The sequence below is a fragment of the Biomphalaria glabrata genome, chromosome 6, assembly GCF_947242115.1.
Source record: "Biomphalaria glabrata chromosome 6, xgBioGlab47.1, whole genome shotgun sequence".
Lineage (NCBI taxonomy): Eukaryota > Metazoa > Mollusca > Gastropoda > Planorbidae > Biomphalaria > Biomphalaria glabrata.
Window position 1 is genome coordinate 18,771,122 of NC_074716.1, and position 19,465 is coordinate 18,790,586.

At 38.5% G+C, this 19,465-nt stretch overlaps 1 protein-coding gene across 4 annotated transcripts in view; it reads right to left on the minus strand.

The window, feature by feature from the left end:
- The window catches only part of LOC106060405 (beta-1,4-N-acetylgalactosaminyltransferase bre-4-like), a 45,571-nt gene that overhangs the window by 14,505 nt on the left and 11,601 nt on the right, over window positions 1–19,465 (minus strand). For all 4 annotated transcript variants that reach the window (XM_056034071.1, XM_056034070.1, XM_013218273.2 and 1 more), the window contains 2 exons: window positions 18,072–18,489; window positions 1,179–1,411 (listed from right to left, as the gene is read on the minus strand). In XM_056034071.1, coding sequence (XP_055890046.1) covers window positions 1,179–1,411; window positions 18,072–18,408 — 570 coding nt within the window. In that variant the 5' untranslated portion in view covers window positions 18,409–18,489. The remainder of the gene's footprint in view (window positions 1–1,178; window positions 1,412–18,071; window positions 18,490–19,465) is intronic.

Consider the following 19,465-nt stretch of genomic DNA (forward strand, 5'->3'; position numbering starts at 1 on the left):
AGTCTAGTACATTTATTTGATTTCATATTAAATTGATTTTGTGTATATTATAAATAAAGTGGTATTTACTTTGTTCACAAAAGGAAGTTATTTAAAGTTTTATGAGTTAAGATACACTACACCTACAATGGTTTAGGTGTCTACCAGCAGTTTGGTGCTACAAGTTAACAACTGGTAACAACAATACTCGTATCAAATTATTTTCCAGATGGCTTTTGGAGCCAATAGAAGGAAGGAGTGGAGTAGACATGTTAATAAGTTTCTTCATCAATGACCCAGAAAGGTTTATTTGGGCCAGATCTATAAAGCTACATCTTAACCTCACATTTGCATAATTCAAGGGAGCTTAACATTCAGTTCAAGCCTTCCGAATTGAATCTTAAAGATAGAAGTGAAAATGGAAATTTGGGAAATTAATACAAAATGTTTTATTCCAAACTGAAAAAATAAGTCTTCTTCCTCAGATAAAAGAAACTCTAGGCCTTATTTCTGATTTGTATGTTCATTCATAACAAGTATGTCAACCATGTTGTGAACATTAGCCTAGTTATGTGAAGAGGATGATTTTTTTGATTATTTTTTTTTTGCTGTTTTAAATCCCAGTTTGTAAAATGTTTGACATGTTTCAGATGTTCTTTCAGAGTTGAAGATAATTTACTCCTAATCCAAACCTCCCGCAGGACGACGGGTGATAGGAGGAGGCAGGGTTTGAACTCGGGGCCAGCAATAAGTCTGAATGTCAGTCCATCGCGCAAACCGCACATCCAGTTAAGCTCAAAGTCAAAGAAATTTTTATTTAGTTCTACCAAGCTCAGTTAATTATAAAAACATTTTTTTCCCAGCTCATGTGTTGACATCTTTCATTGGAATTAGGTGAATATATGTGTCATAACTCATGAGGCTGAATAAATCAAAGGCTGCATATGAACACTAATGAAATCCCTCCTGATGATCAAAGAGTATCAAAATCATGTCAGTACTGCAAAACAGTAGATACACTACTAGCTGTGAGTTAATTGGAATGCAATTAAAATCTGTCATAAAATAAGTTTTAATCCTAATTTACTCTTGACAGATCTGTTAGAAGTGTGTTTTAGAAGCTGTCAAGTGTTCAGTGGGAGACCTGAGAGGCACATAACAAATGGTACACTATAGTGAAGTCTAATAACAAATTGTACCTGATCAATAACATAGATCCCATAATCCAACTGCTGCCTGCCTAGAATGGGATGTAAATTTTTTAATAATATCTTGAGGTGCTCTGGTCTGTTTCTGTATGGAATGATAATGGCCACCCTGTGTCTGGCAGTGCAGTCAGGAGGTTTAAATCTTCCACCTCGCTGAAGACCCGCATTCTCAGCAGCTATATCTTCCAGGTTAGAGGCTTCACTATAAGTAGCTAAGGGACCATCTGTCAGACAAACACAAAAAATAACACTTTGTTAGCATGTTGCTTCCTGGAAGATAATTTATAAAATGTTTTATTCAAACTTGCAAGGATTGTGATTCTGTTAAATTCACAATGATTACACATCAAGGTGTAGATCAGCGTCCAGTCTTGTCAAACTTCATGTCACTTCAATTTGAAAATCAGTGCCCAGTCAATCACAGTTAAGTCTTGTCAAACTTGAGGCCACTTCAGTCAGTCAATCACTGATTGTCAAACTTGAGGCCACTTCAGTCAGTCAATCCCTGATTGTAAAACTTGAGGCCACTTTAGTCAGTCAATCACTGATTGTAAAACTTGAGACCACTTCAGTCAGTTAATCAATGATTGTCAAACTTGAGGCCACTTCAGTCAGTCAATCACTGATAGTTAAACTTGAGGACACTTCAGTCAGTCAATAACTGATTGTCAAACTTGAGGCCACTTCAGTCAGTCAATAACTGATTGTCAAACTTGAGGCCACTTCAGTCAGTCAATCACTGATTGTTAAACTTGAGGAGAACTAAAACAGTTCTTGTGACTGACAGAATGTGAAAGTAAATTAAAAAAAAGCATGTAGTACAGTAGTCCACTATTGTTTCCCCATGAAATCAATTTCTTGACAATAAATTTAATTACCTCAACACTAACCACTAACTTTTACAATAAATCTTAAGGTTGATTTTTCTCCCTACAAAACATCTTAATCTTTTATCACATATGTAGCAATAAATTGTGACCTAGCGAGTCCATTAAATAGTCCTATATTGAGATGAACTATACAGTGCTATAAAGAGAAGGCAGAACAAAAAATCACTTCTAGTTCCTACCTCTTCATCTGAGTACATAAGAAGCTATAGGAAAACAATTCTCAATGCTCTCACAGTATAAGCTGTTGTATTTATTACCTCGACATCTCCACAGAAAATAAATCCAATTCCCCCCCCCCCCCAAACAAACTTTCCAACATAGCAACTGTTGAAGAGATAAATGTCTTTTAGACATCAATAATGAAGTATATATATGTGTTGAATCACTTTCCCTATCTTAAGTTATAAATGAATATTCCTTACAGACATCTCTATGGAAGTTGTAAATGGATAATTCCTTCTGGTCGTGTTTAAACAGAGGGGATGATCCCTTTTCACTATCTCTATTGAGATCATAAATAAGTTTCTAGCCATCTGAGCTGGTCAATAGATCCACTAATAGGAATCCCAGATGGTTGTGATAATAAAACAAACTTCTGTGCCTTCAGCCCTTTGTCTACAATCTGTTGTATTCATCCATTAAATTGAACCCACAAGAATCATGTCTTCAACCAATAGAGACTTGCAATGAACAAATAAATATCCATCTTTCTGTCCTCAATCCCCAAGACTTATAGTAAATGAAGTAATGAACAAATAAATATCCATCTTTCTGTCCTCACTCCCCAAGACTTATAGTAAATGAAGCAATGAACAAATAAATATCCATCTTCCTGTCCTCACTCCCCAAGACTTATAGTAAATGAAGCAATGAACAAATAAATATCCATCTTTCTGTCCTCACTCCCCAAGACTTATAGTAAATGAAGCAATGAACAAATAAATATCCATCTTCCTGTCCTCACTCCCCAAGACTTAAAGTAAATGAAGCAATGAACAAATAAATATCCATCTTCCAGGGGTAGGCAACCCAACCAAATGTCTTCTCGTGTACAAAAAATGCCTAACTACTTTGTGAAATAAAATTGTTTAGTGCAAAAAAACAAACAACTGTCAATGTGCTTAATCGTTATGATAATTAATAATCAGACAGTCCATCAATGTTACAAAATATAAATAGATCTAATTATTTAATGCTTATAAATTGCCCAGATAATGCTTAGAACAGTGATGCCCAAAGTACGGCCGTGAGTCTATCCGGACGTCAAAAAGTCAGCATAAAGTGTAGAAAATCACACCTTTCTACAAAAGAAAATGTACAAATTTATCTTTACTTACGTTAGGAGCTTAAAGCCCTAAATTTTTCTCCTAATTGATTGGTACCATGACATTTAACATTTTTGCATTTATGAAATAGGTATCTGAGAGTAGAATGTACGTTTTCAACCAGGAAAAGTGAACGGTTCTTTACTTTTTTTTGTGGAACATGATAATAAGCCAACATATTTGTTTTATAAAGAGAGTGTGACTATTTTAAAAAACAAAAACATATAAACAACATTATGAAACAAATATGACAGCATTTTTTATTTGAGCCACGAATAAAAGATTGTTAAACTAAGCCTAGAAATTGGAGGATTGATGGGAACATTTACCAAAAAAGAGACAGGAAAATGTCTCGGTTGTAAAGATAGCTACAATGTTGCTCATATTCTAAGTACAGGAATGAAGCCCAATGGCAATGTTGCTGATATTATAAGTATAGAAATGAAAACATCTTCTGAGGCGGGGAAAAAAGCAATGAGCTTGCTGTGCTTTGAACCGATCGCGGTTTTTAAGAGTAGAATTTCAAGCAATGTGCTTGCTGTGCTTTGAACCGATCGCGTTTTTAAGAGTAGAATTTCAGACACTACAAAACGAAGACTCCTGATTTCTGAAGAAACCTCACAAATGTAGAAATTTTTTAAAAGCCAGTAGTTAATAAATTGACGAAACAGTAAACAGTTTTGACCAAACAATCACCATTACAAGAAGCTGCAAACAAAGTTAGTTGGTGCTGTGCCACAAGATTGTCAAACGGAAAAAGCTCTTGTCAGATGTTGAATTTATTCAAGAATGCTTTTTAGAGGCAGCCAATACTCTTTCCAGAACAAACAAAATCTGATAGCATTACTCTGCCAAGACGAAGTGTAGTTAGGCGTGCTGATATGATAATATGATAACCGATAATTTGATGCACTAACTTCACAATACAACAACGCTTTTCTGTGGTACTCGCTGGCATTGGAGGAAAGTACTGAGGTACAGGACACACAAAAATTACTGATATTCATCTGGGGAGTAGGTTTCAGCTCACGAAAGAGTTACTCAGTGTTTAATCACTCAAAGATGCAACTTCAGGCCGAGATTCATTAATTGCTATAAAGAACTCTTTCGAGAGAGTTGGGTTGGCATGGAACAAGAAGGCAAGTGAAGAGTTGGGTTGGCATGGAACAAGAAGGCAAGTGAAGAGTTGGGTAGGCATGGAACAAGAAGGCAAGTGAAACAAGTGTTGGTGCCTGTTCTTTGACTGGGAAAACCATTAAAAGCAATATTCTGTCCTCTCCTAAGTGTCATGCATCAGCAATGTTTGTGCAAAGTTGCATTGAATAGCAAACATGTTATTGATCCAATAGTCTCAGTGATCACAGGGCTAAGCCTTAACCACAATGCAGTGCAAAGAACTAATTGAAGATCTGGAAACTGAACATTCATATACATTCACATGCGCGCGCACACACACACATAAAAAATATGCAGCCTGTCACCACCTCAAAGTTGGTGCCATAGAGTAGATACCCCATTTAATGTTGTGAATGTTATTCAAAACTCAAGGTTTAACAAGGTGAACTCTTTTAACCTTGAGTTAGTTGGAGACAGTCACTTGATAGAGTCACTTGATAGCAGTCAGTTAGAGTCAGTAAAGGAGTTACTTTTGGACAATTCTATTGCATTGTGTAAAGTGTTATTGAGTATCACTATGAAATGTATTGGATGTTGAATTTCACAAATAGTTCCGGAAGTTATTGTTTATTCATTCATTGAGCCAGATGGCTGGATTGCCTACATATATATATTATTTAGTCTTGGCTGCTGATAGGTGTTTGTCTGTGATCTCTATGTTCATCATCATTTATAGGACTCAGAACACAGGCACAAGAATCCAAAGCAACATCTAATAACATGAACCCAATGTCACCACGCCTACATCTATAAACTAACCCAGTGACATTTATGGTGTCAGAAAACACATCAGTGACACGGCCCCATACAAAAAAATTGTATGCAGCCCTCCATACAAAAATGTTGCCCACCCCTGATGTAAAGCATTCAATTTTACAAGAGTTACACACTTAAACCAATGACCCATAGCAATCTCATTTGAATTGGGAGCAACTCAACTTTAGGGTTAAAACAAATCGTCCATTGAGTTTCATACTAAAAAGAAATGCAAAGCTGGGTAGAGAAAGTTCTGACAGAAGTAGCATTACATTTTGGAACTAAGTACGGAGTTTTGACAGCAGAAGTAGCATTACAGCCTCTTGGAATTTACACACGAAAGCTGGATACAACAGAATCAGAGAATGAACTAAAAATTTCCCTTCAAACCCATGTAGTGTGATTACCTTATCTAAATATAATTTTGGACCGAGTTTCTAATGAGACTCTAATGCCACACCTTCAATTAATCCGCCCCTGGATACAATCTTGCATAAATTTAGAACTTAAACTTCTGAAGTGTGTTCCTTGAAACCAAAGCGATGGCGTCTCTTAATCTAGCTCTCAATGTGCAGTGTCTCTTGCCATCTGTTCAATCTAGCTCTCAATGTGCAGTGTCTCTAGCCATCTGTTCAATCTAGCTCTCAATTTGCAGTGTCTCTAGCCATCTGTTCAATCTAGCTCTCAATGTGCAGTGTCTCTAGCCATCTGTTCAATCTAGCTCTCAATGTGCAGTGTCTCTTGCCATCTGTTCAATCTAGCTCTCAATGTGCAGTGTCTCTAGCCATCTGTTCAATCTAGAGGACACTTAGTGAACGTTGGGAAGTGGGAGCTTGTCTCTCCATTGGAATCAAGTCTGCTCTAGCAAAGAGGAAGAGAGAGAGAAAGAGCAAAGAGGAAGAGAGAGAGACACACACACACACAGACAATCAAAGAATGCAGCAGACGTTTTGTTGGTAGACACACTCACGTGTTAGATTGTCCCCGAGTTTATTTGTGTGTGTGCCACATCAGCAAGTAGTTAGTAGAAAGCAAGGCTTTTATTTCAAAGATAATTAGATCTATGCTGCGTGAGTGAATCAATGTGTCACATTTGAAATGGGTTGGTGTTACACAAACCACTTGGCGGCCCAGTCGTCTTCCCACATTACACAGAGAACATCAAATCTAAATAGCAATCACAAAAGCGTTTGACGCGAGCTACTCTGACTCTAATTTAAGTAACATTTAACTTTTATAATAAAATTGATTTCACTATACAATATTGTTGTATGTATAGTCCCACTGACCGAATTGTATTTTGACAAAGGTTTTGATTGGTTCATGAATGAATATGTAATAAGTCAGATTCCTACCTGAGACCAGGTAATAACATGCTTCCCTCTTCCCCAATAAATTATATGTGAGCTCTGCCAAGCGTATTGGATTACATCCATTGATTTCTAAAAGCATTTAAAAAAAAGTATTGACATTAGTTGAATGTCTGCACAATTGAAGAAACTTGAGTGATAACTTAATTTGAATAAAATATTTCGGGTAAGGATGCTTTGGTTGAAACATCTCCTATTGAAGCAGATAAAGACAAACAACTGAAGTCAATACCTACACCGAGCACATTTTAAATATATAGCTGGAGATACCATAAATATTTTAAATTAACCATTTTTGTGTGTAAACGAAAAATTGCATCGATTTTTTAAATCATATTTTCACTTAGTTTACGTTTGTTAATTAGCTTGATAACAATTTTTAGAAAGCTTCTATCAACTTTTAGTGGCGTCACTAGGGTTGGTGTCCCCCGGTGCGGCAAGCTCAGGGTGTCAAACCTCATATTTAAGAAACATTGAGATTATTATTAGAAATGATAAAAGAGCTCCTTACGGAAAAAGTTTTAAATGATACTAGTGTTTCTCAGTTGCTTCCTAAAAGGCAACTCAAGCACTGACCAGGTTTACGTCCTGCGACACATCGTCGAGTAAAGCCTGGACTACCAACACAGGATGTGGAGCAGTTTTGTGGATTAAAAAAAGTTTGATAGCTTTGGAAAATAGCAAGAGAATAAGGCGTCTCGCAACAATTTGTCCAGATTCAGCGACATGTCTAAAGAAAATCAAGCTGTTGTGTCACAACAGACACTGGAACTCTTCAACACCGAGACGGAAATGAAATCCGGGTTTATCTTATCCCCATTTCTAGCAGCCGTCGACGATGTGATAGAAATACATTAAACAGGCTGCATTCGAGTTCCCATGGCGTTTAGCAAACCGAGTCGGATTTGGCAGCATTGCTTTCAAATACAATAAAATGTATACACGAGATGACGGATAAAGACGCCCTCAAAGTTATGCACATTGGGTGCAGGTTATCCAAAATCCACATCAACATCGGTCATACAGATCTTGAACAAATATAACTAATAACGTTATCAGAAGCAATGAAGTTGCATATCATGGTGTTGCATGTCGGATTTGAAGCATGAGCCGTCTTTCATAAAGCACGGCTTATCTGAACAAACAAATCAGTTAGCCTGGAGATAAAAATTCACCTACTCAATACAATTATTGTCCCAACGGCCACCCAACTTCGAGACATCGAAGGCTGAAAGGTTGAAAAGAGGCTGAGCAGTGATGGCAGAGATGGATCCTACGAATAACATACTGAGATAATGTTACCGATAGGGAAATCTTTCCCGGTCATTCGCCGTCTAAGGAACGTGGCGCCTGATCGTCGATTGACATTTGTGAGACATATTAGACAAGATGAAACACGTTGACCAAAGTCAGCCTTTACATGAAAGCCGAATAGAGGAACGCAAAAACATGGCCGTCCAGGTTTAATCATGGCGTCAGTCCTTTTTAGAAGAAAAGTAGCTGTGAAAGTCCCTTAAGACTGATTTCTGTGGAGAGAGCTTGCGGCCATATGCGTCGAATTTTTCTCAGGAAGTTTACAAGTCGAAAGTTTGAACAGCTTGTTTAGTGGATAAAGGGCAGACACTTGAACAGCTTGTTTAGTGGATAAAGGGCAGACACTTGAACAGCTTGTTTAGTGGATAAAGGGCAGACACTTGAACAGCTTGTTTAGTGGATAAAGGGCAGACACTTGAACAGCTTGTTTAGTGGATAAAGGGCAGACACTTGAACAGCTTGTTTAGTGGATAAAGGGCAGACACTTGAACAGCTTGTTTAGTGGATAAAGGGCAGACACTTGAACAGCTTGTTTAGTGGATAAAGGGCAGACACTTGAACAGCTTGTTTAGTGGATAAAGGGCAGACACTTGAACAGCTTGTTTCTAATTGAAACAAGACGAGTGTCTAATTCGGAAAGTTGAGACAAGGGGAGAGATTTCAACCCAAGCCTTTGTCCTAAGCTAACTGGAGTGACAAATTGTAGGTACAAAACAAATGTATGTTTCCATCTCGGCGTGTAGGTTTCAATGAATTCGCCTGTGTGTAATGCAAGTGGAGGGACATTGAGCTGCAATGAAACAGAACAATATGACACTGGAGTACACACAGCGCTGCCTTCAGACGGAGACATTAGCTCATTCAATTTGAGAGAAAGAAACATTGAAGACACAGTCCTATGGTAGAAAACCAGTTCTATGTCTACCACCAGTTCTACTAGTAGGCCTAGAAACAAACAACATTGGTATTGAAACAAAAATCCAGTCGAAAAAAAACAAAAACTCCTCAATCTCGATATAAAAAATAAAAAAAAGGTCCTATTTATTTCAGTCCCAGCGTGTTGTCAGTCTATAACTATTATAAAACTTGCAATGATTTGATTTATTTGCAATTCGCCAAGCTTTCTCGTGTCTATTGCCTTTCATTTGTCTACAAGTGATAGTCCATTCTGTACAGGACCACGTGACACTAGCCGGGGAGTCCTGTTCACCACAAGATTCTAATCAAGACAGCACGATTCTCGATGTTTGGATAGATGACTTTTCAAACTTGTTTAGGTTTCTAGGCGTCGTTTCAGGGGCAGAGTGAGCGTGGCTTTTGCAGGTTTTCTTATCCCCCCCCCCTTCCGGTAAGTTCCATAGCAAATCAATTGGGTTGGGGGGAGGTGAACTGAGATGAAAGCGTTGGAAAAAAAAACAGTCCTATGTAAATGAAAGCCAGAAAAAAAAAAAACACCTTTGGTGATAATCCATAATATACATCTAACTGTACCATGCACATGTTTTTTAACAACAATGCTCTAAGTCAGCGATGCCCAAAATACGGCCCGCCCGCAACGTGGTTCCACCCAGCCCGCCGAAATGTTGGCACAAAGTGTAGAAAATGCCCATCCAAAAAGAAATGGTTGACAAATGTTTACCTAAGTTAGGGCCCTCAATTTTTCTTTAATTAATTGGTACAATGACCTTTAATATTTGGACGGTTAGTGAATGGAACTCTAAATGTAGAATCTACCAGAAAAAATGAACGGATCTTTAGTTTTTGTGGAATATGATAATAAGCCAACATATTTAATTTGTACAGAAAGACTGTTTTAAGAAGAAAAACATATAAACGACATTATCAAACAAATAAGGCGGCAATCTTGATTGAAGCGCCTACTGATTGGAGGATCGATAAGGCGGCAATCTTGATTGAAGCGCCTACTGATTGGAGGATCGATAAGGCGGCAATCTTGATTGAAGCGCCTACTGATTGGAGGATCGATGGGAATATTTACTCAAAAGAGAAAATGAGTTTTTGTAAAGCTAGCTACAACGTTGCTCATATTTTTAGGAAGTAATCATCATCTTTTTTTGAACTAACCTCTGTAGTATATAAGATAAGATATACAACTATTTTCTGGCGCGTGAAAAAAAAAAGATAAGTTCAAATATCCAATTCATTAATGTAAGGGTTTCAAATCAAATAGCTTCAAATTCAAGGCCCGCGACACGAATGTCGTAAATTAAAATGGCCCGCAGGTCGAATTAGGCTGAGCATCACTGCTCTAAGTGAAACGGGATAGTGGATAGCTGCCTGCTCGTGTGGTATGTGCACATACTCTCGTCGGATGGTCTCGATGGTCCCTGGTTCATACCCTGGCAGTTGTCACCCCCCCCCCCCTCGTCCTGTTGGAGGTTTGAACTAGGGTGAAATTACCTTCAAAACTGATGGAACATTCAAAACAACATTTGTACAAGTGCCCATGACAATCAAGAGATATATTTACAATAAATAGCTAGGCTTGTGTCAGCGTGGGACTGGTATTGACAAAGATAAGAAATAAACTCTTAACCGTGGTGATATGAAAAACGTTTAAAAAAAACAACAACTGAGCAATAATTCTCGTGGTGGGATTACACAACTCAATACTAGGTCAATCCCTAGGACGTCACTGATCGCTTCAGGATGTAGATCAAACACAAACACAAAATGGTCGATTTGTTTTAAAAAAAAAAGAGAGATTTATACTAACGATGTAGGCAGTAGACATGGGAAGATCTAGATTTAAACAGAAATATTGCTTAACAAGAAGAACATAAAAAATAATATAAAAAAAAGCTTATTTTAAGCGTAGTGGTATCTATTTGGATCAGTCATTTAAAGTTGTAAAAGATCTAGACCAACAACAATAAATCTGTTCGATTAGAAATATCTTTACCAATTGTTTTTGCTTAGAGCAATTTCATGTCTTTAGCTTTCTAAATAGGCTATGATCGTATCACTGGTTTGGACCAGTTGGAAAGGGGATATCTAGGTGATCGTTTTGTAAATGCATTTATTTTTTTATAAAAAATGACCTGAATTCGAAATCGAAGGTTAAAGCCTCCTGAAGCCACTACAATAGACACTCTACCGGCGAATAGGGATGAAAAACAAAAAGCAGGATTTATAGTTATCTATTGTTAGCTTTAGCTTCAAACTTTAAAGCGGTGACCTACAAAGTATAAAGGGGGCTAATTCGCCTAATTCAACTTACACCACCACATTAGTCAAGTACAATTTCTTTCCCTTGATCGAGATACCAAACAAAATAATTAATGACAAATAAATAATGAATGAATTGGTTCATTCTGCTTTATTGATTCTTGTTTAGTCAGGTCAAAGAAATCATTGTGCTAAATGTCAGCTTGATCTGAAACTGGGTGTGAGAGAGAACGTGGACAAACGTTGGACCAGACTCGTACAAAGGATCCAAATAAGCCAAAGTGTCACAGAGATCCAGTGATTTCACGGGGACGTGGACAAAGGGTAATCCAGCCAATCCTCAGCCACGGTGCACAATAGTTGTTGTTTTTTTTAACATACCAGCAAACTACAAGTTCAATAAGTGTTTGGAAATAGTTCAATACAAAGTTGTGTCCCCAGCAAGTAAACACAGAAACAGACTTGAAGAGTTATCATCTACAAGTTCAATAAGTGTTTGGAAATAGTTCAATACAAAGTTGTGTCCCCAGCAAGTAAACACAGAAACAGACTTGAAGAGTTATCATCTACAAGTTCAATAAGTGTTTGGAAATAGTTCAATACAAAGTTGTGTCCCCAGCAAGTAAACACAGAAACAGACTTGAAGAGTTATCATCTACAAGTTCAATAAGTGTTTGGAAATAGTTCAATACAAAGTTGTGTCCCCAGCAAGTAAACACAGAAACAGACTTGAAGAGTTATCATCTACAAGTTCAATAAGTGTTTGGAAATTAGTTCAATACAAAGTTGTGTCCCCAGCAAGTAAACACAGAAACAGACTTGAAGAGTTATCATCTACAAGTTCAATAAGTGTTTGGAAATTAGTTCAATACAAAGTTGTGTCCCCAGCAAGTAAACACAGAAACAGACTTGAAGAGTTATCATCTACAAGTTCAATAAGTGTTTGGAAATTAGTTCAATACAAAGTTGTGTCCCCAGCAAGTAAACACAGAAACAGACTTGAAGAGTTATCATCTACAAGTTCAATAAGTGTTTGGAAATTAGTTCAATACAAAGTTGTGTCCCCAGCAAGTAAACACAGAAACAGACTTGAAGAGTTATCATCTACAAGTTCAATAAGTGTTTGGAAATTAGTTCAATACAAAGTTGTGTCCCCAGCAAGTAAACACAGAAACAGACTTGAAGAGTTATCATCTACAAGTTCATTGATTGTTTGGAAATTAGTTCAATACAAAGTTGTGTCCCCAGCAAGTAAACACAGAAACAGACTTGAAGAGTTATCATCTACAAGTTCATTGATTGTTTGGAAATAGTTCAATACAAAGTTGTGTTCCCCAGCAAGTAAACACAGAAACAGACTTGAAGAGTTATCATCTACAAGTTCATTGATTGTTTGGAAATAGTTCAATACAAAGTCCCCCCCCCTTTTTTATTTTTTAATGAATACATACAGACTTGAACAAAGTCAAAACTGTATCTGGAGGTCAGGGTGGCACATCTTGCTTACATACGATTGGGGTCTTCCAATCTGCTTGGTATGGTAGATTTTTTGGGGGGAGAAGGTTGATCTTACAACATACCAAGGAGTGATCTGTGTCACAGTCTTAACTGTGATAGGACACACAGTCTGCACTGTGATAGGACCTGGTAAGCTTGACAAATTTTAAGCACTTTTTGTCTTACCATGATTAGGTCTAGTTGGTGCCAGTGTTTGGAGCGAGGGTGCCGCCAAGATATTCTGTGCTGCGGTTTAGTCTTAAAATAGGTGTTAGTGACACAGAGGGAGTGTAGTGAGCAAACCTCGAGGAGCCTTGGTCCATTTTCATTTACTTTTCCGACACCAAAACGCCCAATACAGTTGTCCCATTCAGAGTTGTCAGATCCAACGCGTGCATTGAGGTCGCCGAGGATGATAACCTGTTCCATAGTTGGGATCTCGCTAAGAGCAGACGAAAGGTTGTCATAAAACATGTCTTTGGCCTCTGGTGTGGAACTCAGAGTAGGAGCGTAGGCACTTATCAAAGTCACGTGTCCAATGGATGTGTTAAGGCGTAGTGATAGGAGTCTTTCTGAACCGTTGCACTTCAGCTCTAGTGTATTCAGCAGTGTGTTCTAAACTGCGAAACCAACGCCATGTTCCCTTACTTCACTTTCGGCTTTGCCTTGCCAGAAGAAGTAGTAGTCTTTTTCTTTGATCGAACCAGAGTCAGCTAAACGAGTTTCCTGTAGGACAGCAATTTCCACTTTGAGCCTGGACAGTTCATCATTTATTAATGCGGATTTTCTGACATCTTCTATGTATGGTAAGTTTTCATTAAGTCCAGTTTGTAGAGTACGCACATTCCACGTGCCCAGTTTAAGAGTGGAGCTCCTCTTTGTTTTCTTTATGTCGACTGGTACATTGGCTTTGTGCTTTTCAGATTTTGTCCTATTCTCGTGTACCCAAACGAGGAAGACAGGCATGACGGGACAGCACCTTAGTGGCTGGGGGATGCCCAGCTTGAGGCGGGCGGTAGCTGTCCATTGGAATCATAGGATCCCTCCCACCGACGAAAGTGGCCCCTGGAGCCCTGCTCTACGTCCATTGAGCATTTGAGCTTATAACCGGAGACTGCCACTTCCCGTGTTTGGCCGACGCCTAAGGCGAAGCTGGAGTGTCCTCTCCAGTTTTTGGGGTTAGAGCTTTGAAAAAGTGAGATGAAAGCCTGGGCATTGTTTATGGTCGGAACAATATCGTCCACACAGCAGTTCCCCCCTCACCGCGCAACTGATGTGACCAAAGGAACGGAATATCCAATACAGTTTGGGATCAGTAGCGCCGCAGGATCTGCCATATTGTGGCACGGTGTTCCACAATCCACAATTTTTCCTCAGGGTTGTCTCCCGAAGCCTTCCCGTGTTTGGGTATAGCCGCAAGGCAGCGGAGGTTTGGATTCAGAGTTTTCCTTCTCCTAGATGGGTAGCCAACCAAGGCTAACTAGCCGCACCTGCCCGAAGCTTACTGGTTTAGGCGCCAGTAGCTCGCCTATTATATTTGCCCCTTCTGTCTGTGCTAACGGTTCCGCCAGGCTCAGTAACTAAACCACACGTTAAGACCAGGAGTTGGACTGGTTGTCAGAGGCTATTTGAGACGCATACCAGTGGAAGCATTTTATAGGTAATGATGGGCTTAAGACCATTACCACTTCCGGAGTTAACAACCTAGTAAACCTATACAATCGCTTTACTAAGAACCTGTGTCGGGGGAAAGGGGAGGGAGGGGGGAATGTTCTATTGCTTTCTAATCTAACATCCATTAGTAATTAAGAGAAAAACAATCCCTCTATAAGTGTCTTTTTAAAAAGTATTTTTAATGGTATTTTTCTTGTTTAAGAGTATAAGTAGGTTAAAAAAAAAACTGTATTGACACTATTCCTATGATTAATTTCAAAGTCTGTAGAATGTGTTGACATTGTAATGAAACAATGACCATACACAGCGCAAGATGCATGAGTTTCTTGTACCCATACAAAACAAACATAACATGTGCGTGTTGCCATGACAAGTGGCCGTGGGACCACTACAAAGTTACTCAGAAAGACAAGCTACAAGCTTTTTTTTTTTCAAGATGCGTAGACATATGTAGACAAATGCACTAGATAAATTGGACAATCACTCACACACTGGGGCAGTCCTCACCACCTGTCGCTCACATCTAGTGATACTTCATAGGGCGATGGCTGCCTGGTCTTGTGCTATGCGCCACGGACTGTCACCGCGATGGTCCAGAGTTCGAGCCCTGTCCTGGTTCTAATGTTTATTTACAGTGAAACATGGACATTGTAAAAGCCCGCCAGTAGCCGCTACCTGTCACTCAGTCAGTCAGTGTCACCGTATGAACAAGCCAAGCGATAAAATGTCAATACTTGTTACAGTATTGTTATAGCGTGCTAGTCTTTGTAATCAAAGTGATAGGCATTTTCACTGTAATACCAAGCCTGAACGGACCTCATTCACCAATCGTAAAAAAACAATATCGAGTCACGTGCTTCTCTATCTCTTCTATACAAATTACGATCTAATTTTAATCCACAATGGTTATCGCGTGAGGTTTTTTTTTTCGTTGTTTTATCAATATTATCACGTGACGGTTTGTTTTTTGGTGAATAAGGTCCATTGTCACAGTAATAAAATGCCAGTCATTGCTACTACAAATTCAAATGGCATAAAGTACCGCAGAGATTCTCAGTAAAAAAAAAAGGCACACTTCGAGTCAGACGGGGGACCATTCCTATGTCTTTGTTCCGCTTCAGTTCCCTCTACACAGCAGACCAAGGTCACGCCAACCTAATATTGCCAGCGAGGGGAAGGGAAAGAGAGAGGAGGAGGAACTCATGTGTCGAGTGTTTTGAAATTAGATGTACATTTATCTACCAGTCAGAGGTCACTGGTGTTGACATATTGACAAGAAACACAATCTCTTACAGAAGTGCAGACCTTTCTCTCACGCCGAGTTCGTGGAAACATATTCACTAGGTCTGAACATTGAGGTCTTCGTAAGTCAAGAAAGATGGTTAGACACACAACCAAATCACCACTTTGTAAATAGAGCTAGAGCTCTCTCTGTTGTCTAATTGTGACGGTCAGGCCCACGGACCTTAGTTTGCGCGTCACTGGCGTTGAGAACTATTTTTTGTAGTCGTGTGAGACCTGGGTTCAACAGTTTCAGATCCTAACAGGGAACACATTTCATTGAAGTCTAAACAGCTCGACTCTTGGGTCTAGGCAGGTCAGCCGCTCTATCAATAGCTTTTGGAACTCAAGTGACCTCAAGCTTAATAGTGAGTTCAAGTTCCCCCAATTAGTCTAAATATCAGAAGCCGGTCGTATACTAGATAGATATGTGGCCATCAAAAAAACCAGTTGAGCTCTCACTGACCAATCACAAGTTGTATGTTGTCATTTATATGACCAATTGAAATCACACTGATCAGAAAACCACAAGTGCGAGTTGTGACAACCACAACGCGATAGAGTTGATAGCCAGATTTTCAGTAACAGTTTTGAAACCTTCAAGCTTTAGTCATGGATTTCAACCTGTAGAAAATATACACTGGGGCATAGTTTCAATCTATAAATCTACTCTAGGGCATAGTTTCAATCTATAAATCAACTCTAGGGCATAGTTTTAATCTATAAATCTACTCTAGGGCATAGTTTTAATCTATAAATCTACTCTAGGGCATAGTTTCAATCTATAAATCTACTCTAGGGCATAGTTTTAATCTATAAATCTACTCTAGGGCATAGTTTGAAACTATAAATCTATTCTAGGGCATAGTTTCAATCTATGAATCTAAACTAGGGCTTAGATGAAATATAGATCTTTAAAATAACATAGTAAATCTATAAGAATGACATAATTTCTACTGGTAAAATGAGTTTAAACAAAAAACGGGGAGCTAATTACAGACCGATCATATTTCTGCTGGCCGTAATGTTAAATACAGGTCAATATTTGGAAAGCACGTATTGATATTTACTCTGATGATCACAAAACATGAAGACAAAGCAGGGAACATGAATACAGCTATCCAGGTGAATCTACTGACAGGGCGTTCCTTGGCCCTGAACATACAGAAAGTCCCTAACCATTGTTCAGACCACGCCCATGCCAAGCAATGACGTTAATGAAGAAAGTTATATTGACTAACCTAAAATATTTGACACATATGCATTGAATTCTAAAACCACACACTACCATCTTAAAGCTACCATCTCTACCATCTTAACACTACCATCTTAATGCTACCATCTCTACCATCTTAATGCTACCATCTCTACCATCTTAATGCTACCATCTCTACCATCTTAACACTACCATCTTAATGCTACCATCTCTACCATCTTAATGCTACCATCTCTACCATCTTAACACTACCATCTTAATGCTACCATCTCTACCATCTTAATGCTACCATCTCTACCATCTTACACTACCATCTTAATGCTACCATCTCTACCATCTTAACACTACCATCTTAATGCTACCATCTCTACCATCTTAATGCTACCATCTCTACCATCTTAACACTACCATCTTTACCATCTTAACGTTACTATATCTATCATCTTAACAAGATCATTTGTCTCCTTTTTCCATTAATAGTTTCTTTTAATTTTTGGTCAAAATTACCTTTATCTATGGTTCACTTTGTGTCCAAACTCAGGGAAAGATTTTGTCATGTAAAGAAATGCTTAAGTATGGCGTATGGCAATCTGAAGTTTACAAACCCTGTATTTTTTAAAAATTGTTTTTGTATGGGGCATAAGGTACTTCATTAAAAGTCACTTTCTCAATTATTTTATACATATTGGATGTCACCAACTTCTTGTACATTCATTATCTGATAAAGTCTAGCTGTTTGTGATAAAGTACATTCCTGACAGGGACAGAGAGAAAGTGACTAGAACTCCAGCTCAAGGACAAGCCACCACCAAGTTAGTTCGTATATCTCAAAGACCTAGGGATGCTGATAAACTAACAAGATGAGTTTTATCTTGGCTGTCACAGTGTAAGTCTCCTCAGTGTGCTTAATGAAATTTGCCCCCCCCCCCCCATTGTTGCTGTTTTGTTTAACATGTTTTTAAGTTGAGATTTGGTGTAGGAGACAAGGTCAGTACATTCTGAGTGGCCAGTCTTAGTTCAACCTTTATGACCGTATGGTAGTCTAGGTTAGTTGGTCCTAGTTAACTCAGTGTCAGCATCCATTCTTTAGGAAATAGCAACTACAAAATGAAATGATGGTTTCTAAATGAACATGTCAAGAACCATTCAAAACTATTATAAACAAAAGAAATGATTTGCTTTGACAATGTACTTACTGAGTCTAGGAGGCACTAATGGACACAGGGGTAAAGTCATGCTGCTCACAAAAGAAGATTCCTCCTCTGGTTTGTTACTCTCATTTTTACTAGTTATCAGGGGTTCTAAAACATTGCTGGAGTTGTGTACACTTGGAAGCTTCACAATTGCTATATCTGGACTCGGCTGATTCCTTTGGAGACTCGAGTTCTTTGGATTGTTGTAGAGCCTGTTGCTGTTTGGGGTAACTGACGCCTGAATGGTGGCAGGCTGGTTGAAGTATCGGTACAGGAGAAAGTTGGCCACACACAGGAGAAGCAGGCAGTTGAAGACCTTGAACTTGGTGCACCTGTCCATGACAGCGATGCACAGTCACCAGCTGTTATGACCAGATAGCAAGCAGCGATACTTTTAAATTTGACATCTCCAAGAGTGTGGCTAAAATAAAAAAAAAAGATCTCTAATTATCAAACAATTTTTCATGAGAAAGTTTATATAATTACTGGATGAATAGTGAGGTTTTGAGTTATCGTCTGTCTGTAATTTACTTAATCCATCCATTTACTAGCACCCTATAAGTATTTTCCTCCTTAACTATGCACCCCCTATCTCGAGCCAGGCAACTGTTTGGTAACACTTTTTTTTTGCTACCATAAATCTATTTCTTGAAAACAAAAATAATACAAAAAAAAAAATTTTAATAGAGTACTAAAGCACAGATGTGAACTTAAAGGTTAGTCCATTCATTATTATTATTATTATAGCTTTTATATAGCGCTACTTTCATGCTTATAGCATGCTCAGAGCTCTTTGGTCCAATCTCATTTGTGGACCAGTGGGCGGGAGGGGGTATCTATAAGTTGGTTTTCCGTGCTTCCTTTAGGCGCTCAGTAAACGCAACTCTGCCCGAGTCAGGTGTCGAACCTCGAGCCCCCTTCTAGGTAGCCAAGTCAAGCCAAGTTCAACCGCACTTAGCCTCTTGACCACGCTTCCCACGCTTATATCATTATTTTATTCATTTTTGGGGGTCAAAGTAGAAAAATAATAATAATTTTATCAAACATGTACTGCCGAGTTAAAAAAACAACTTCTCAGTAGCAAGACAATGTAAAATCTAAAACAGCACTTAATTTTGTGTTGCACATTAAACATATATCACTGTGTTTTAACACATAACTTAACAGTTTACAAGAAAACAAAATTCTTCAATGCTTTGGTATCAAGCAATCTGTGACCAGGTCCATCATACAGTGACATTTATTCATAAGAGCTTTAAGTCCACATAAATTATCTTTTTGCTTCCTCCCAAATGATGAAATCTCCCAGATTTAGACCATCTGTATCTGTGCTATAGTATATCATATTAGTCTGTGACAAGTAATACAGCCAAATCAGAATGCGCGAGGGGGGGGGG